Genomic DNA, 21031 nt, shown 5'->3' with positions numbered 1-21031 from the left:
GTCGGGTCAGGGGATCACGCAGCTGCCTCAGTGCGTCTGCCCGGTACCGCGACCGGCCCCAGCCCCTCTGCCTGTCCGCCCGCCCGCCCCCGTCTGTCTGTCCGTGCGTCTCCCTTCCCCCGCCCTTCCGTGTGTCCATCTCCACCCCCGTCTGGCCGCCCGCCCCATCTCCCCGCTGTGCCCAGCCCCCCCCCGTCTGTCCGCCCGCCCCATCTCCCCGCTGTGCCCAGCCCCCCCCCGTCCGTCCGTCTGTCCGTCCCGCTCGCTGCCCCCGGCTCTGCCCCGGGGCTGCGCGCGATGACGTGGCGGGGGCGGGGCCGCGGCATAAGGCGGGGCGGGGGCGGGGCGCTCGGTGCCATTGGCTGGGAAGATGGCGCTGAACAGGAACCACTCGCAGGGCGGCGGGGTCATCGCCCCCCCCGGGGAGAGGTACCGGGCGCGGGGGGGGGCGCGTGCGTGCGGGGCCGGACCCCTCCCCCCGCCGGACTGAGCCGGGCCCCTCCCCCCCCCGCTGGGCTCCGCGGCCGGGTTACGCCCCCCCCCCCGACACTCGCTGCTGCGGATTAACCCGGAGCCAACTCCACTCGCCCCCGCCCGGGGGGGCGGCGCAGGCTGCCGGGGCGCTCGCTGCGGGCGGGGGAGCGGGCGGGGGGGGGCTCTGGGCCGCAGGGGCGGGACTGGTGCCAGCCGGACCCCGCCGCCTTGGCGGAGCGTTTCTGCTCGAGGCTCCGGCCGGTTCTGGGCTGCGCGGCCCGGCGCGTGCTCGCTGCTAGTGGCGGGCGCGAGGGCCCCGAGGAGACGCGCAGGCGCAGCGCCGCCGGCCTGGGGCTGAGCTACCTCACAAGGCGAGGCCCGCACTTGCATAACGCAGCGGGCCGGGCTCGGTCACTCCCCCCTCGCAGCTGCTGCGGGGCTCCGGGGGGTGCTGAGGACCGAGTGAAATCCCCTCGGCTTGCAAAGGGGGGGGCAGTCGCTTCCGGAGTAGACTCGCTCAGCCGGCTGCTCCTCAGACGAGCTGCAAAAGTAAGGAGTCCTGTGGCATCCTACAGTCTGCCTGATTTATTTGGGCATGAGCTTTCGTGGGTAGAAACTACCACGTCAGGTGCATGGAGTGGTTTTTAACCCATGAAAGCTTATGTCCAAATAAATCTGTGAGTCTGTAAGATGCCACAGGACCTCCCAAATACTGTAGCCTGCTGTCAATTATTCCAATATGCAAGCTTTTAAAAATTAGTGATATGTTTAATAGTGGAGACTTGACTGGGGATGTTAATCAGTAACATTCTTGCTGATTAACCAGTTGACAGTTAAGTCTGGCAGCAGCCAGCTACCCCAGCCCAGAGCAGCCCCACAGCTGCAGTAGGGCCAGTAGGTAGACTTCACAGCTGTAGTGGGACTGAGTGGCCAAACCTATGTTAAAACTGTTGACTTGTCATGTGCTATCAGTTAATTGCTTTAATCCTAGACCTGACTAATGCTCCCTGTCCATAATTCTCTACATACCTTATTGTTTTATAGCCAGTGCAGAAGTACTGACTTTTTAGCAGATGTGCTAATGAGTGTGGGGAAGGGGGCAAAGGGGATTCACAGAGACCCAGAGCTCTTAGCTGCTGCCACTGACCCGGACCCTCTAAATTGCTGCTGGAGCATCCCTCTGTATGGCTCTGAGGGCTGGGTGGGTGGCTAGCACCATGTTGTGGGTGGCATGGAGGGCTAACTGCCTTGGCCCTGCCTCTTCTGTGTGAGGCCACACCCTTTCTGGGGGCACAGAGGGGACACCCTCTGGCCACCTTCCCCACACATGCATACCTTGCCTGAGGGAGGGCTGTGGAAGCTATGGGGGCTGCCCTGCTTCCTAGCTTCATTTTTGCCTTTTCCAAATAAGATGCAGTTGTGAGTCTGGCCATTCATAGCCATTAAAGATTCCATAGTATTATGAGACTGCCCAAAACAATCCCCCACCAAATCAGATCAACTCCAGGCTTTCTCACTTCATTACAGTACCTCTTACACAAAATACAGGAATGGCAGTGTCCCTACAAATACATCAAGTTCAGAGGTTTTCAAACTTCCATTGCATCGTGATTCCCTTCTGACAAAGAGGCTACGTCTACACTGGCCCCTTTTCCGGAAGGGGCATGTAAATTTCAGCAGTCGTCGTAGGGAAATCCGCGGGGGATTTAAATATCCCCCGCGGCATTTAAATAAAAATGTCCGCCGCTTTTTTCCGGCTTTTAAAAAAGCCGGAAAAGAGCGTCTAGACTGGCCCCGATCCTCCGGAAAAAGCGCCCTTTTCCGGAGGCTCTTATTCCTACTTTGAAGTAGGAATAAGAGCCTCCGGAAAAGGGCACTTTTTCCAGAGGATCGGGACCAGTCTAGACGCTCTTTTCCGGCTTTTTTAAAAGCCGGAAAAAAGCGGCGGACATTTTTATTTAAATGCCGCGGGGGATATTTAAATCCCCCGCGGATTTCCCTACGACGACTGCTGAAATTTACATGCCCCTTCCGGAAAAGGGGCCAGTGTAGACGTAGCCCAAGTGTGGGAGTCAAAGTACTTTGGTGGCTGTACTGATTAGTGTACAAGTTCAGTCCCTTGAAATGTAGATGACAAAAAGTAACAAGGAGGGTGGGGGATGAAACTGGCAAAATACTGTCTCTGAAAATGTGGGGGGAAGGTCTGAGCAGAGCAAGCTTGTCACCTTGTTAAGCAGAAAAACTTCACTCCTGGATCCAAACCAGGGGCCTTGGGCTGGTACGAGGTCCTGCCTCTCATGGTGCACCTGACACTTTTCTGTTTAAATTGCTGATTTCCTGGACACAGACTCATAAGACACTGAATGGAGAAGTGTAGGAAAGAGATCTGCTTTCTAGATTACTAAATTGTCCTTTGGGCTGGGTGACTAGCAGAGAAATAAATTACAGGCAGTCCCCAACTTACGTGGATCCGACTTACGTCGGATCCCTAGATACGAAGGGGTGAGGCAACTCCCGCACATGCGCAGCAGCATTCCCGGGGCTCGCTCACCTGGGTCCTAGGATCCTCCTCCTCCTCGGGCCGGCTCCGACTGGGGTCCCGCAGAGCTGCTGGGCAGAGGAAAAGTGTCTCCCCACGCCCGCTGCCCCCGCCCCCACCCTCCTGCCAGCAACAGGCTGCTCCCTCCCCTGAGCAACAGGCTGCCGAACAGCAGACAAAAGCAGCCTCTCTGCCCCTCCTCCGGGCTCCCGGAGCGCAGCAGCGTCCCCGGGGCTCGCTCACCTGGGTCCTAGAATCCACCTCCTCCTCCTCTTTGGCCGGCTCCAACTGGCCTCTGCCTGCAGCAGCTGGCCACAGGGACAGGGATCCCGCAGAGCTGCTGGGCAGAGGAAAAGTGCCTCCCCACGCCCGCTGCCCCCCCCCCGCGGCCTCGCATCCTGCACGCCTCCCCCCTCCCCCCCTGCCAGCAACAGGCTGCCCCCTCCCCTGAGCAACAGGCTGCCGAACAGCAGACAAAAGCAGCCTCTCCGCCCCTCTTCCCCCTATACATGCTGGGCTCCCTGGGCAAACAAAGACTCCACCAAAACAAACAAAGTGCTGGCCTCATTGTGTTAGCAAAAAAAGGACCCTCCTCCTAGAACCCTGGGTGGTGTGTGGAAATAAAGCTATTAGCTCAAAGCATGGTGCAGAGCTGTTTGGTATTTGATGAGTTACTCCTTTAGTCCTGAGTTTGTCACAGGGACAGAAATAGATGTGAAATCTTCTGAACAGGGGAACAGACAGCAAAACAAACATTAGAGGGGAGTTAACCTTTCCCTATGCTATCCAAAACTAAAAAAAATGTTTGGCTAGAGTTTCCCCTACAATATGTACCAGTTCCGACTTACATACAAATTCAACTTAAGAACAAACCTACAGTCCCTATCTTGTACGTAACCCGGGGACTGCCTGTAGTGTGTAATATTGTGAAACTTACCAAATAGTATTTGGCAAATGTTATATGACCAAATGCTGTAGTTTTCCTTGTATGCTGTTAGTCCATCTTGCTGGACAGTATGTAAATTCCCAACAGCAGCAGAATTTCAATCCTCTTGTTCAGAGGAGGGTTTGCATCTCAAAACCAAAATTTCCTCCATAAACTAGATAAACCAACTCCTGCTCCCTAGCCCCTTTCTAGACCATCTCCCAAACTTGCTCCATGCAGGTGTCTCCCAACTAAGCAGCTGCTTGGCCTCTTAAGTAAGAACCTGTCAGACATCACTTGGTCTCTGACCTTAATCCCATTACCTGGGATAAAGCTACCTCATCAGTGGGGTGAAGCCAATTTGCCTTAAGGGGCCATCCTGCCCTGTGATAGTTCTGTACTTTATAAGCAAAATTAAAGCTGTTGAACAAATAATGTAATTACCACTGCACTGGTATACTAAAAGTTTTAAGTGCTGTTTTACCTACCTATGTCTAAAGTTTGATTAAGATAAGCTCTTGGGAAAAGACACATTTTAAGTTACATGGTGTAAAAGTGACTTATGAACTTTGCTGCCATGGAATATTTCTGAGGCAGGGTTTGGTGGGATTCAGAACTGATTAGAACTGAAATGTCTCCCCATAGCATTTTAGAATTGGAGATAACCTATGAGGTCATTCAGTCCATCTCTCCCAGCCTTGCAGGAGTGTGCCTAGAATATTACATTTTCAGTACTATAGGTTTCCTTCCCTCTGACCTTTCTGGTACTTGAGGATTATTATCCTCTGTCTCCCTTACGTAGTTCCACTGAATGTTATCTATATCTTCAGAAGCAAGTCCCTTTAATTCTTCTCTTCCAATAATTTTGCTGTTCCCTAATTTGTCAATATTCTGTAACAGGGTCCTTGAAATTGAATGGGGCATTAGAAATGTTGGTCTCATCAAGGCTGTATGTAACCGCCCCATCTATGATGCAATTCTGAGCTGCCTATAGAAGCATTAGATTTTTTTTTCTGGCATAACACACTGCAAACATGTTACTCCAAATCTATCTGTATTTCCCCTTCCCCAGTTTCTCTTTCTTTAGCTGTTTTTTGAATCACTTCCTCCTGTTTCCCAAATTGACTTTATCTTCTACTCACATTTGTTATCCTTAAGTCTTTCTATATTATTTCCTGTCATTGCTAGTGTTCCCAGTGTAGTGTCTTTAGCAAACTTCACTGACGTGTTGGCTCCCTGTTTTAGATCATTACGCTTAGAACCCCACCCAGAACAATGTATCCCCAATTCCTCCATCCCTTAATGCATTTCTCTTTATTACTTTTTTTTTTTTTTTTTTGCTGATAGTCCTCTGTTGTTTACATGAAATAGTGACAGCATCTGCAGTTAGCCTCGCTATGAAGAAGCATTTTCCTTAATACAGTTGGGACAACTGGGCTTGCTTTCCTAGGTAGCATCAATGTTTGGGTTACTAGATTAGTCAAGCAGGGACTTGCTCTGAGATAACATGCTTGTTCCAGGAAGAAGTATTGTAGTTAATTGAGCTTATTGTGTGCTTTGACTTATGAACCTTTCTGGTACTTTGTACTGACTTTCAATGAAAAATGAATGGTTTCCTCAACAATTGTCTTAGATGGCTTTGGAAAAGCAGGGAGAAACAGTGATAAGGCTAGAGACTTCGCTTGGCAGAGTGGGCTTAGGTGTTGTACTTATTGAGAGAGTACAGGTTGGACTTCCTTGGTCCGACACCCTTGGGACTTGACCAGTTCTCAATGAGGGATTTTGCCAGATCGGGGGAGGTCATTTCCCTCTCTCCCCCTGACACTTACTGTCCCCCTCAGCCATGTCCTGGTTGACAGCCGCCCAACTGGTTCCCTCCCTATTGCCAGCCCTCTGTGCATAGGTCTTCTGGCCCCACAGAGGCAGCCACACCGCCAAACAGCCCCACTCCTGGCCTTGTGGAGCAGGCCCACTGATGGAGTTCAGTTGCACCGCTAGGCAGAAACTCTGCCATTGGACTTCAGCCCTGCCAGGCAGCTCTCCTAGTCGGCAGCAGGGCTGCTGGGCTCTTTGCTGTGCCGCTGGGTGGCAGCCCCACTCCTGGCCCTGCTGCCAGGAAGCCCCACTGTTAGGCTACCGGCCTCATGGGGCGGTCCTGCTGCCTCCAAGTCCCACTGGTCTCTTGTTTTTGCCACTGTCCGGCAGCCCTGCTGCTTCTCAGTTCCTTGGATGGTTTGGTTGCTGGGCAGCGGCCACACTACTTGCAGGGCTCCCAGCTACTAGCCCTCCGCTGGAACTCTCTGGTCCTGGAAGATCCGTGGTCCAGATGTTGCTGGACTAGAGAGTCTCACTTTAGAGAGGTTCAACCTGTAGTATAAACAGTGCATGGAAATGTAGAGAGAGGAAGTGGGATCCATATCAGCAGAGAGTGTTTTGGGGAAATGACCTATTTTTTGGCATGCCAACTAACATGATGCTTTATGACTGTTTGCATCCATGATGATCAGGGGTTGACAAATTCTGGAAAACCCTACTCGCCAGACAAAAAGGGGACTCGCCACCCTCCCCCACAAAAAAGTGTTTTTTTTATGGCATAAATTCCTACTAAGAATAAGAACAGTAATTACTAATAAGTTAATAATAAATATCTCATAAACCTCTACCTTTTCTCTCTGCTGCCATGTCTCCTCCCCTTGCTCCATCAGCTCCCCTGGTGCCTGCTGCCCTCCAACCCCTCATCCTCTGCTGTCCTGACTCCTGCCCTTCTCACTGTCCTCAGCCTTCATGAGACCTGCCCCCCTTTGCCAGCCCTTCTCTCTGCCCTGTGCCCACTCCTCCAGTAGCCCCACTCTGATCGTATGAGCTACCCCTCCTCATCCCCTCTCCTAACACCTCCCTCTACACACCTGCCCTGCCTCTCTCCTCTGGTGCAGGTCCCTCCCTTGCAGGTGTCTGCCCTTCTGCTTCACTCCCAGAATCCGTTGGTACTTGCACCCTCCTGGTACCTCTCACTGCCCCAGCCCCTTTTGCCCTCTTTTTCCTTGATACTCACCCCCTCATGCCCCTGTGCCCTCACAGATGCCTTGCTCCATCCCCGCCTTCCTCATGCCCACCCCTTCTTTCAAAGCCTTCTCCCAGCACCTCCCCATCCCCTCTAACCCCCCAGTGCCCTTACCCTCTCCTCTCCCAGCATCACCCTGTCCCCACTCCCATTGACACCTCCCCTCCTGCCCTTTTCCTCATTGTCTGCACTTGGCCCCCTGGCATTTGGCTCTCCTGCACCCCTGTTTCTTGGTGCCTTCCCCTTTCTTCTTCTCCTCCTGACCTCCTTCCCTCAGCACAAGCCCTTTCCCCATATTTTTCCCCTCCCCTCCCTTCCCCACAGTCCAGCCCAGATCCTTCCTCTCCCCAGGGGCCAGCTCTAGGTTTTTTGCTGTCTCAAGCAAAACGTTTCCCCCCCCCCCCTTTGTTGTCGTCTTTTACACACGTTTTCATTTTGCAATGGTTTTTTTTGTTTGTTTTCTTTTTTGTCCTGGCATTTTAGCCCTATAAATAACAAATAGCATTTTCATTTTTTTTCCATAAAGGCAAAGGCGCTTCAAGTGAACTCCCCCTTTCACTCACTGCTGGGTCACAGCAGCCTTTTCCCTGCCCTGTCCAGCCCCTCCCTATGGGCAAGAACCCTTCACTCCCGACCCACAGGGGGAGCAGGGTGCAGGGGGAGCACAGAGCCAGAGGGATGCAGGGATTGGGGGTAGCAGGGTGCAGTGGAGGCGCGGGGAACAGGAGGGGCAGAGGGATCGGGGTCTAGGGGCAGTGCAGGGAACCAGCAGCATGGAGCGGGGGGGGGCAGGGATCGGGGGGAGCAGGGTGCAGGGTGTAAGGGCAGCACAGAGCCAAAGGGTCGCAGGGAAGAGGGAGAGCAGGGGGTCTGGGGTGCAGGGGAACAGGGTCGGCAAGGGGAACAGGCAGCGTGGAGACACAGGGGGGCTGGGGCCATGGCAGGACTGGAGCCGGCAGGGCAGGCCCTGGCTGTGCCGCGCACCGCCGCCAGCTCCCAGGGACACACGGCCAGAGCCGAGCTGCCGAGGCCCTTTAAAATCAGTGGGGCCATGTCATGCCAGCGCCCTGGCATCCCACCCCGCCTCCTCGCACCGGAGCTGCATGCAGGCAGCCCGGTGGGAAGAATCGCTGCACTTCCCCCTTCCCAGCGGCGCTCTGCTCCTCCGCCGACTGGCGGATCGGATGGGTCCGCGCTGCCCGTAGTGCGGGCTTCGGCAAGCCTGTCACAACGGCCCACCGGGCCAGTCCGCCCCTGCACCCGCCAGCTGGAAAAATCTACTCGCCACGGGCAAGTGCGTTTGTCGAGCCCTGCTGATGATGGTCTCTTCCTCCTCCTGCAGTATTCTTAAGCAATGTAAAGATGTGGAGCTTTCCTTCAGTGATGTGGCTGACAAGCCTGAAATCTTCAAAGGCACTAAGAAGGGAATGGTATACCTCACTCCCTACAGGGTAAGTCTTGAACCAACAGCATTCTCCCACACCCGTCTAATCCTGGAAACTTGTAAATTATTGGATAAATCCCCTAGTTATGTGAGGAAGCTAGAAATTCAAGATGGGAGAAGTTGGTGGAAATCGGTGATGCTTATCCTTTTTTCTGCAGCCCCTTACCTCAGCTGAGACCAATGTCAGTTTTCTCTACAGCATGTTTTCATGTGTCTTTTACATTGTTCTGTTTTCATTGTGAGTTAGCGGGGCTTCCACTACTTCTTTTGAAAGTCTCCTTCAGAATTGTTGCTGGAGGTGGGGGAGAGAGGAAGAAGAGTTTGTGTGCATGTTTAAGCTAAAAAAAGCTCTGTTTTCACATCCCAAAACCTCTGTCCTGAACGCTAACCGCTGTTTAATTTGGCTTCTGTATTCTCATGTCTGCTGGTGCTATACAGCCTTTTAAACTGGAACACGAGTTGACTTTTACATGGACCTAGAGTACGTTTATTTGGGCATAGGCTTTGACCTGCTAAGACTTATCATGCAGGCACAGTAGCCTAACCTGATTACTAAAAAGGGTTTCTTTCAAACATTTGAAAGCTTAAAAGCTGGGGGCAAGAAACCATCTTCTGCTGTTCCAAAGATACCTCTGCAAGTGTTTTGATGGGACTAGGGGAAACTTTTCAGGATAGTCCAAAAAGATGGATTAGGAATGTCCTGGAAAACCTCCTAAAAGGGTCAGTTCTGTACTGGCTCGAGGGATAGATGGATGGTAAATCTTTCATATCTTCAGTTCTGTGGCTTATGATGTGGCCCAAGCAAAATGTTGCATGCCCACAAATATTTCTCATCTCTTTGGATGTCTAGTGTTCACGTGCCAGCATCACTCTAGGATTCGTCACTCAGTGCTTCTTAGAGATTGTCGCAAAGTGAGCTAACCTAGTCTGAATTCACAGCTTTTGGTTTGTATATAGGTGGGCAACTCATTTTGGTTTGAATGTCTTGTTTTGACTTTAGTTTTAACTAGATATGCTGCACTGAATCTGCCAAAGCACTGGTCACACCAGTGAGTTAGCCCCTGGAGGATAAGAATGTAAAAGGGTAACTGGTTGGACAGCCAATTAAACCAGGCTGGAGCGGCCCTGGCTGAGTCGGGCTGGCTGTGTGAGGGCAGTGATAGGGCAGGCCAGCAACAGCACCAGTTAAATGGTATAATTTTAATAGTTTAACAAGTTAAATATGTTAATAATTGTTTACATCCCTACTGGACGGGTGTAATAGCTGTGTAAGATACAATGCAGCAGCTTTTCTGTGTTTGGCAGTGAGTTATACATAGTGAACTTGTGACCCGAGACCTTTTTTAATGAGAGAGGAAAAAGGGGATGGTAGGCAAGGCTCTGTTTTTCTATCCTCTGCCTCTGGTTTTCCTTAGTTATGAATGATCATAATTCCTAAGTTACTGGTCAGAGGGGCTGCTAGATCTGAGCAGAAATACCACATGTCTAAGCAGCCTGGAACTTCAAGTTCATGTTAGTGCGATAGAACTTCATGTTGCATTGCCACAAAAATAATGCAGTCATTTGAGGAGAAGAAAATATTTCTCATTTACATGGTGTCAGCTGCATGCCACTATGGAAGTTGCATGTGTTTCAGGTGAGAGCCCTACATACATCATTGATTAAGTTCTTCGGGATCACTCAGGATGGAAACTATGTGTAGAATAGGAACTTGCACGTGTAATTGATCTAGAACTTTAGTTTCTCTTTGCCAGCTTTTTAAAGCAGTCTCTGCTCTGAACGCTCCTGAAACTGCTTCTCTGATGTTTAGGCCTGAAGACTGACTGTAAATTAGCAACTTAAAAATGTCCCATCCTCTGTCTTACAGGTGATCTTTGTGTCTAAAGGCAAGGACCCCATGCTGTCCTTCATGATGCCGTTCTACTTGGTGAAAGGGTGCTCCATTGAGCAGCCTGTCTTCTCTGCCAATCACATCAAAGGCGTGATCCAGGCTGAGGCAGGAGGTGCGTGTTAATGCGTTGTGGCTCCAAGCAGACTTCCCTTTGAGCTTCCCAAATACTTTTTCCCTTCTGCTGAATTTCTAACCCAGAGCTTGGCCACATGAGAAATGAACATGCATTGCATTAGTGAAATATGCCAGTCAGTTTCCCCATGTAAGTACACCCTCAATTTAATGTAAAGCAAAACAAAAAAGCACCTCAGAGTGGGTATTTTTGTCCTGTTTAAACTTGTAACCATAATCCAAATGTTATGAAACAATGACTTGATCTTTGAATTTCTGCGTGTCTTAGTTAATCCCTATGCTCTGATTCTGAGAAAAGTGGTGGGAGTAGGGGCGTGTTGGGTTCACCAGTTTCAGCTGCTGATCTTGCTGGCTGCTATTCATGACAGTACAAAGTGAGCATGCTTCTCTGGAGACATTGAACTGCATTTGTGTGCATCTTTGTATATATCGCTGGTTCAGATTTGACCCCAACCTAGTAGTAACTGAAAATTGTTACCATGACATGAGACCATCAGATCACTTCACTCTAGATCCCAGTAGCCAGAGGTCCATCTCAGAGATAACAATCACAGTTGAATCTAATTGTTAGCAGTTGCAGAATTAAAATCAGGACAAAAATGGACCATAGAGACCACTCCTCTTAGTCATCGTGCCTCCTGGTTTCAAGCACCTGGGTAGGAGAGAGTAGTGGATTGGGAAATCTTTCTTCTCTTCTGGCTGCTGCTGTGTTTGTTCTAGTGATGACTAGGTCTCCAGGGCTGTGAATCTAGCACCTTTCACTGGCAATACACTCAGTATTTTAAAAATACCAACATTGTGGAGAGGATGCTAAAGTAGCAACGACTCATTACATGTCAGGATCACTCTGGCTCTTGAATAGCTAGGGGTTTCTGCATATTCTGTTCTACACATACATTGCAGTGGTCTCAGATACCTCTTTTTACTAAGCCATTGTATTTGTCATATTCTTTAAAACCGTCTCCTCCCAACCTTTAGCACCAGCTATAAGTGTTTCTTCATGATGGGAAATGCAGGGGTGAGTTGCTGATACATTGGGAAATTTGAGCAGTGCAGTGTTTATAAATGCAACATGGCAAAAGCCATAATGGATTTTAAAATGCGGATAATCGTGTAAACATGTAACTACTGAAAAACTCTGCAGGCACAGGATCCTGCAGGCACGCTGCTCCTGGGGATCTGGCTGCTGCTTTTGATGCAGAGGCAGCTCAGGGGGTGGCAGGTGGCTCTCTGGAAACCAATGTGCATAGGGAGCCACCTTTTAAGCTGTTTCTCCATGCATCATGTGTATTGGCTCCTGCCTATCGCCCTGTGCTGCTGCCTCCTATGCAAGCTGGATTCCAAATTGCGCTGGCTCCTGCCTGCAGCCCTGCTTCCCAGGGAGCTGGCTGCCATCCTTACACTGTTGCTGCTGATACAGAGGCAACAGCACAGGGTGGCAGCCAGCTCCCCAGGAGCGGGGCAGAAGCCTGCATGTAACTGTGAATGTTAACTGATAAGCATAACCATTTACACAGTACAGTAGACTTCTGATAATCCGGCACCTTTGGGACCTAGGTGGTGCCAGATTATCGGATATGCCGGAGTACCAGGAGGTACTATAAGGGGGCATACACCCAACCCAATCCCCCTCTCCACCTTATGCTTGGATCCCGGAGCTGCCGGTACAACCACGCATCTCCCTCCAGGTGCTGGGCACATGAGTTGAGTGCCCAGCTTTTTAATGAGCTGGCCAGGACACCATGTGCAACCCAACCCCCCTCCCCTCCCTTTCCCCAGAGCCAAACACCTCCCCTCCCTGCTGTCACCCAGTCCCTCTTCTCCCCCAACCTTATGTCCGGGTCTCAAAGCAGCTGCCTGTGCTCAGCGGCTAGCGGCTGGCTGCTAGCACGGGCAGGCTGGATACTGTGTGCGCTGGGGACCGTGAGTGGAACAGTGCGGGCCGTGAGCGCACATGCGGCTCACAGCGGCCTGGCTGTGAGAGCGGCTGACCTGAGTAGTTCTGGGTTTCAGTTGTTGCCGGACTTACAGGAGTGCCGGACAACTGGACGCTGGGCTATTGGAGTTTTACTGTAATATGTTCACATCCTTAGCAGCCACTTCCTTTTAATTTATATGCCTTATTTTTTTTTTAACTCCTTCCTCCAACAGTGTGCAGAAACACCCCTGACTTCTCAGACAGTTTCCTGACAACATTTCTTGGAGGAACATACTCAGGGATTTTTGGAAACTGGACTTTGTTTTTAAAACCGAATCTTTAATCTCCCATCTGACAACTTGTTTTAAAAATTCCCAATTTGGTTTTGCCACTTGTTGTTCAATAAGGAAAGTTGTAATTCAGCTGGGGTGGCTTGTCTTGGCACCTATTAATGAATGTATGAATATTCTTGTTAACCCTAAAACTTTGTAATATTTGTCTAAGCTGATCAGCTTCATGAAGGGCAAAGATGCTACTGTTGGAATATGATTTGAATATGGCTTGAGTGTCAGGCCCTGATTCAGAGTCCATGTACTCTGGTGGAAAGATTCCCAGGAAATGGGCAGACTCTCACTGAATAAAATGTGTCCTTTTAATATCGAATTTGTAACTGGATACTCTTTTAGCCTGCCAGCAGAAAATGTAGTTCTACAGTGGTTTCATTTTAAAATTTAACTTTCTCTTTTAGGTGGCTGGGAAGGGCAGGCTTCCTTTAAAATGTCGTTCAACAGTGGAGGAGCCATTGAGTTTGGACAGTTGATGTTCACAGTTGCCACTAATGGTGAGTATTTAAGCTTGAATATTCTTTAGCTAGTAGTGATGTCTGGAAAACTAACTTTTTTGCTGCAGTAAACTCTGTGAGAAGGGGAAATTTCTCAGTCAAAAACTGTTGAATTTTTCATGAGAACTCTTGTTTTGATTCTAAACCCTGTCGTTGGTTTTAATCCTTTAGTTTTGGGGAAATGAAAAACTTAATTTTCCCAGTTCTTGGAATGACTCTCCCCTTCTTCCGTTTAAAAAAATCTTTTTCCCTTTGTCTTCCAACTGGAAGAAATAAAGAAACATGCAATTGCCGTGGGGTTTGGGACGCTAAACTCTCACACTTAGTTCACCCATCCCCATTTTCCCAAAGGGGAGAAAGCATGTTAAGAATGCAGTGGAGGGAGGAAAATGTAAATGTTCTTTTTTGGCTTCCTAAAATTGATGCTCAATCTAAGCAAAACAATTAATATTGGTTGGAAACAAACTTCTTGTATAGATTTTCCTGACCAGGAATTAGAAAAACTTGTTAAATGTATGGGAGTTTTCACTTTTGTGTTTGGTTTGATTTTTATGGAACCGCGTTCTTCAGTGGAGGGGGTTTGGCCATCTTTAGTGGCTGGTGTCTATGTAGATGTTACAGAGCAGGATTAATCCAAGCTCTTCCCAGCTTAGGGTCATGCCCAGTGTCCAGACTGGCACAGATACTGCCGCAGTGTGTGAATTTGGGATGATAAGCGATTATTGCTAGGTGGGTTTCAGGCAGAGCCTTCATGCCAGGACCTGGTGGCTCATCGCTCTGTTGCAATGACAGATCAGACTAAATTAATGTGACAGTTCTTTCTCGTTGCTGCTCCATTTTAATTGCATGGTGATTTGTTGAATCAAACTTGCTAAACTTATTATTTTTAGCTTCCAGAGGGGCTCCTGCCCAGAATACTGGTTATGGCTATATGCCTGCCTTTGGAGGGTACACCCCCGCTCCAGGAGGCTATTCACCTGCACCAGGGGGCTATGCCCCCCCACCAGCTAATGGACCTTACCCTTATGTGCCCCCACCAATGAATGGATATGGACCAGCTCCACAACCCATGGGATACCCTTATGCACCACCTCCAGGTAAAGCATTCTGACAGGTTTCACGGCTGGTAACATGCCAGTATTGTGTGAAAGGCAGGGTGCATGTGCTGTGTGTAATGGGAGCTGTAAAGGGTTGTCAGAAGAGTAGACAACATACAAATCTATCATAACTGCGGGACAATGGATACTGCAGTATCCCATCCTCTCTGGGCTGTACTGTTAGCCTTATAAAGGGTCCTGACTCCTCAGGGTCACTGCAGCACCTCCTTGCAAGGGCCGGGGTGGCCTGCTGAAATCCAGCTTGAGTATTGTTGTCCCACTGGAACTCTAGGGAGACAGGAAATAAAGGATACAATATGCTTGACTGGGTAACATCTTCTGGCAGAGGGCTCTGATGTTGCCATATTTTGAGCGTGTGTGTTGTCTGCAAAGCCCTCTAGGCTCAAAGGCGCAATAGAAATATTAAAGCCTACTGTGGAGCTGCTGCTGTTTAAGCTTGGGTGTCTTGCCTTGGTCTATGTATATCGGTGCTAGACAGAAGCAACAGGCCTGTCAACTCTCCTTGCTGTGTGTCCTGTTGTTTTGTTGTCTCCTTTCTACAGGCATGTACCCACCTCCTCCTGAGATGAATCCCCTGTATATGGCTCCTCCTCCCCCCTACCCTGGCCCTCCTACTGCAGGACCTTCCGCCCCCACTGCTCCAACAGCCTGGGTGGAGCCTGGAATGCCAGGTAAGGGGGCAGAAAGGACTCTGAATTGTACCTGGTGAGGATGGGAATGATGGATTTGCTCTGGAGAGTAACCCATCTCTAGGCAGTTTGTGGAGGGTGGGGAAGATGGCCTGGCACTTCCAGCACTCCACTGATTCTGTCCCATTTGAGTAGGCCCAAAGTAAAATTTAAATCTAGCTCTGATGTTGCAAGCTGGTCCTCTAAGTAACTTCCCCCCTCTACTCTGCTTAAGAAAGCTGTATTAAACGGGGTGGCCCAGAAGCCACCTGCTAGAGCAGGATGGTAACTCTACTGAAAATGTTATGTGGGGATCCTTTTGGAAAGGAGGTCTGCATTGATAACATCCAGCAGCAGTTTGATCTGTGGTCAGTTAGAATTGGAAAGGTAAAGTTCCAGGTCATTTTATTGTATGGCATTATGCTACTAATGGACAGTGGAACTGTGGCCACAATATTGCCAGGGTTTCCTTAATAATAAAATCAGTTGTGACATAGCTGATGTGACGGGAGCCCTGTCTTACCCTGTTAATGAGAAGCATTGTCGGGTGGCTAAAGAACAGCTGGGAGATGTGGGTTCCATTCCTGCTCTGCCGCAGACTCACTTTTTGACCTTAGGAAAGCCAGTTAACTTGTCTGGGACTCTGTTTTCCCCATTTCCAGAACAGGTTTCACTGTCATAGGCGCAGTGCTGGCTCTAGGTTTTTTGCTGCCCCAAGCAAAAAATCGGAAAAAAATTCTGTTGAAGGGGAGGAAAAAGAGGGGGGGGGAGACCAAAGTTGTTGAGCAAAAAAAAAGGACTCCAAGACTTAAGCCAAAAAAAAAAAAAAAGGTTGTGGCCGGGCACTGATTGTTTGTAGGGTTGCCAGGTGCCCGGCATTTTCTCCTCCTGGCCAGGGGAAAAAAATCAGAAAATACCAGACATCTCAGATGTCCGGTATTCTCTGAATTGTTTTTACTGGACAGGAGGTGAAAATGCCAGACTATCCGGGTGAATACCAGACACCGGCAACCCTAGGCAGGAAGGGGGCGGCCTACCTGGGATTTCCACTTGATGTAGGCGGAGGGGTGGCTGATGGCTGGGTCCAGGCTGTAGGTCTGGCGGAGCGGAGCTTCTGCTTGGAGTGGAGAGGCTCTTGGGGGAGGTAGCGACCGCCGGGGAGGAGTAGGAGAGGAGATGGGCGGTCAGCAGGCTCTGGGCGTGCATTGGTGCCAGCTGGCTGCCCCGCCGCTGCCCTTTAAAATCGGCGGGGCAGGGCTAGGTGTTGCCAGGAGTGGCGCCGGCTGCTTACCTGAAATGCTGCCCCTGGCAAAGTGCTGCCCCAAGCACCTGCCTGATTTGCTGGTGCCTAGAGCCAGCCCTGCATAGGGGCAAGGGAAGGCTACGGAGCAGAATTTTTCATGTTTTGTAAAGTGTTTAAGAAGACTGTTTCCTACCTGACCCTGTAGGTGGCAGTAAAGCAGCAGAAGCCGCTTCGAGTGCCTATTACAACCCAGCCAATCCCCACAATGTCTATATGCCGATGGTAAGCAACTGGTTGAGTTGTCTGGAGAGCAGAGGGGTAAGAGGAGCCAACACACTTGCTGTTCAGCTGCTACAGCTGAATCGTGGGCAGCTTTGACATCTTACTGCAGCAGATGCTCTGATGATAGGGCACAGCATGAGCTGTGCCCTATCGCATCAAGTCTAGTATCTTGCTGCTGGGTGTCAGAGCAGGCTGTTTTCCCATCCAGTCTAGCCATGGGCAGTGCTTGATCCTCAAGAGGCAAGTGGATCCACCCACATGCACCAGATTAGTTGTATTATGGTGGGTCTAGGTGTCATTTCTTCCTGACTCCCTGCAGGCAATTGACTGCCCAAAGCAGGAGGTTTAGGAACATTTGACCTCTGAATGGCACAGCTACAGATCATGGAACAATCTCTCCACACTTTCCTACAAAGGTCATCAAAATACGTAATCTTTGTTCCTAGACTGTCCTGGTATTTTTCTGATCAAGAAGGGAGGGGAACTCTAAGACCTGTACAAGAACAGCTTTCCTGCAGAAATAATACATAGTTCTCAGTTTCCACGGGAATAGGGGGTAGCCGTACTTAAGAACTTAAAGGGAAGGGATGATGTAGTGTTAGTCTATTCTGGGTCAGATGGAGACAGATTGGCTTAAGGAGCCTAGATCAGTGTCCCTGCTTGTGGGTAACAACTCTCTGGGAGGTCACCTGTGGATCCCAGCCAATAAGCTCATCCCCATGCCTGTTCCACCATAGCAGATCTACTCAAGCAAACTTCTAATATGTGATCTGATGCCACAAGCTGAGTTATACTGACAGAACACACATGGCTCAGTCCCTGTCTCGGAGAGCTTGCCATCTAAAGATCTGTCCGAATTGCCACAGGAACTGCAGGATCACTGGGGAGGCTGAGAGGAAGAGGAGGGTAAAAATAATGTCCAGTCACAGGGCTGCTTTCTCTGAAGTACACACAGGTTGATGGGCTACTGTAGGGACTTTTCTTGGCTCCATATTTTGTTGTGGAGGTTGGCAAAGGCTCGGGTGCAATTGATCCTAGGAAGTAATGACCAGGGGTGGCTGTAGCCCAACACAGAGCCCAGCATCTGTGACTGTCAGCTGAGTATCTCTCAAGCACAGGCAAAGGTTGGGTGCACAAGTGAAGCCTGGGAACATCCAGAAAGTGGAACGTCTAAATGCAGCAGGGCCCTGTGTCAAACAGACATGGTGACTGATTCTTTCTCTTGTTTTGCAGGACCAGCCACCTCCTTATGCACCTCCTGATGAGAAAAAGAACAACTAACAGCAGGAACCCACCCACCAACTGCTCACGTTCCTTCTCCCTGAAGACACTGCCCTCACCTCCCTCCCCCTCAGTTCAGTGTATCTCTAGGCTTCCATGTGTGTATAGTATACATAGTGCTGGGTAGCAGAACACTCCTCTTCCCCCCCCCCCATTTAAATAGTGAGTGTGGCAATACAAGTGGAACAGCAGAGGCAGCAGCAGCATTTTCCTGCCTGTTTGCTTTACGTCCAAGAGCCAGAGTGGAGTCCCTCTGAGGCTTTTGCTGTGAGTTTGAGGGGAGGGCTGAAATCTTAGACCAGCAGAGAAAGCAAATAACTAACGTAGGGATAAAACATTAAGGCTTCTTGATTTTAATTTTTTTTTTGAATGAAGTAAAATGGTTTAAGACGATAGCTTTAAAGTTCCTGGGAGGGGACAGTAAGTAAGAGGGAAAGAGGCAGTGGGCTGCTGTGTTTCCCCACGCTGGTATAAAGGAGGAGCATGTTACATTTTTTACTGGTGCTGTTCCCTTGGTAAGGGAATTGAGTGAAGCACTGGAGGCTTGTGTGTCATATCCGCATTGCTGGAATTGGGCCACCTTGCAATCTGGGAAACCGTTCCCGAGATGCTCAGAGTAGCTAAGCATTTTGCAGAATGGGCATTGGTGTGAAGAGACCAAGCTCAACAGCTAGCTAAGGGAATGTGAACTGGCTTTGGCTAAGTCACTGGCCCTGCGGGCAAGAGGCACAAACCCAGGTGCAGTTGCACACCTGCCTCAGACACTGCAAAGCCTTATGCATGCTCCTGTCTGTCTCCTTTCCCAGGAAACCTGCCTCTCTCAAAATGGGTGATGGCAGGAAGAGATGCCCACCTGTGGGGGTGTGGTGGAGCCTGGTTCCTCCCCCTCCTCTCTCCACTGTATTGTGACAAGATGCTCTTCTGTATTGTAAATGAACTTTTGAGGAGGGAGGATGTGTTGGCAGGTCTCTTCAGTGCAGTGAAAGCCAGACTTTGTTCACCTGATGCTGGTGGCTAATGAAATCCTTGGGAGGGACTTGTGCATTTGAACTGGAGCTGGGCAGCAGCTTTCTAAAAGCAGCAAGCCTGTGTAGAAAAGCAAATGGGGATTGCGTGAGGGGAGTGGAATCTGGGTGAAAGAGCTCTGAGCAAGTGGGGGTGCGAATTAATCTGTATTCCTTTCATTCTCCTGGAAACTAGCCCCCTGTGCAGCAGGGCTGTGTTCAGCTGAGTGAGAAGTGTTAGGGTATTCTACTCTATGGCAGACTATGCTCCACCAAGGAGAGAATAGCCCTTGGCAACAGCCTCACCATAGGGACAGGGAAAGAAGCTATTGCTCTGAGTGAGCAACTTTAGACCAGCAGGGACAGAAGTGGGAGGCGTCTGTCTTCCGTGCTGGTGTGAATGCTGGTATCTGAACAGCAGGGGGTAGGGAAGGGAATCCCAGTGGATGGGTTGGGTTCTAATTCTTTTGGGGAGTTGGGATAACTAGATGGCTCTTACTGCTTGCATGGTGTTGCCCCCAAAAGTGAGGCAGTGTCCAGTCATAATCCAAAACCAGTGTTTTTTATAATGTAGCTCTTACCACTAATCCTCGGATGTTACTGAGAATAGAGCAGCTGGGACCTTCTCTTCTCCCTTAGGAGCTGATGTCCTGCGAACTTGCTCTCCAAAGAGAATTGCACTTGTGTAGTGGGGAACCTTTGATTCCCAGCGTAGGGCCTGCTCAGCCCTGTTTCCCACCCCTTGCTCTCACGCAGGGGTAGGGAATGTTTTCCGCTTTGCTCCTGATGTGCCAGGGCTGTGATACAAACAAGACTCTCACAAAGCGCAGTGTATTCCTGTAGTTGCCTGACATTCCTCCATATTAGCAGCCATCTGCAAGGGAGGAACTTTTTTTTTTCTAAGAAACCTTTTTAATCTGAGTCAGAGTCTCTAAACTTTCTGGAATTAAAAATGTGCTGCCATGAATGTTTGTAACTTTTGCATTGCACTTTAATACAGAAGCATTGAAATCTTGAGGCATGTGTCAGTTCAGTGTTGTGCGTGTTGTCATGTAGTAACCAACTTGCCATGCAAGGGCAAGAAAACTTGAATGGAGGAGATAAGAATTGTCAAAAAATTGGTTAGGGGTTTGTTTTCAAGGCTGTGGGACAAATGCATGGTCCCTGCATACCCTCCTCTGCCCTGTCCCTGTTTAGCTGGGCTGTAGAACAGGAGGGAAATGGCCTTTAGTTAAAAATCCCACTCCTCTTGTACCTCATGGGCCATGTCTATATTACACCCCTGTCGGCAGAGGGATGTAAATAAAGCACATCGAAGTGCAAATGAAGCGGGGATTTAAATATCCCGCACTTCATTTGCATAATTGCATTCTAGCGCTGTTTCGAACAAGCGCCATTTTGAAACTGAAACCGCGGTTTAGACGCAGGTTTGCCAACAGCAGGGTGAGGAATACAGGATCTGTCAAGAAATCACTCTGCTGTCGGCAACATTCCTGCTTCATTTGCACTTTCGATGTGCTTTATTTACATCCCTATGCCGACAGAGGGGTGTAGTGTAGACCTAGCCATGGTGTGGTTATATCCTACCTCTTCGGGGAGGAAGGCTACCTTTTGCCATTATTGCCTAATGTCCTAGTTACTCACAGCTGGAATGCTAAGCCTTTGTGTCATGCTAAGCACCACACTTCACTGGGAGCGTGGGAGGTCTGTTTATGCAGTATTCCTGCTGCTCTTCTATAAGCAGCTGTCCTCAAGGGGCTTGTTTGCCCTCATCTCCACAATAGGCACAATGTCCTTTTACTAAGGAGCAAAAGTGGAAGGTGCCCAGTTCTTTTCCCTGCCGCCCAGTTGTGATGGTCAGCTATTCCTGCTTTTGGATGGAAGTGTCCCAGAGGGATTTTAACCTTTCTCACACATTCACCTGCACTCATACAGCTTGTCTTGCACAGCCCAGACTTTATTCGGTGAAAGAGGGCTCTTCTCCTGAAAGCTGGGAATAAGGCAGGCCTAGGACAATCACAAACTCAGGGCTGAGAACTGCTACCTCTACAGCTGTCACTGAACCCTTTTTACAACACTCCAAGTTGTAAGAGATGGAGTCTGTGCCTATGGTCCCATCTGCTGTGAAACTGGCTGCTGTCCTATCTGGGTCCCTGTGCCACATTTCCACTGGCGGGCTCTCTGCTGATACCTTGGTTTGCAGCGCTACA

The 21031-nt window shown here is 49.8% G+C and overlaps 1 protein-coding gene across 1 annotated transcript; it reads left to right on the top strand.

The window, feature by feature from the left end:
• Nucleotides 1-282: 282 nt before the first annotated feature.
• Nucleotides 283-19838, top strand: WBP2NL (WBP2 N-terminal like). The gene is made up of 8 exons (XM_075935816.2): nucleotides 283-429; nucleotides 8342-8450; nucleotides 10311-10446; nucleotides 13133-13225; nucleotides 14116-14322; nucleotides 14886-15014; nucleotides 16460-16536; nucleotides 17770-19838. Exons 1-8 carry the CDS (start codon nucleotides 371-373, stop codon nucleotides 17815-17817), a joined length of 858 nt encoding a protein of 285 aa, XP_075791931.2. The 5' UTR covers nucleotides 283-370; the 3' UTR covers nucleotides 17818-19838.
• The last annotated feature ends 1193 nt before the right edge of the window (nucleotides 19839-21031 follow it).

Source organism: Pelodiscus sinensis, chromosome 1 (assembly GCF_052426305.1).
Source record: "Pelodiscus sinensis isolate ZL-2025 chromosome 1, ASM5242630v1, whole genome shotgun sequence".
In the NCBI taxonomy this organism is placed as follows: domain Eukaryota; kingdom Metazoa; phylum Chordata; order Testudines; family Trionychidae; genus Pelodiscus; species Pelodiscus sinensis.
Note: the sequence above shows the minus strand (reverse complement) of the source record. Positions and strands in the feature narration are given on the sequence as shown.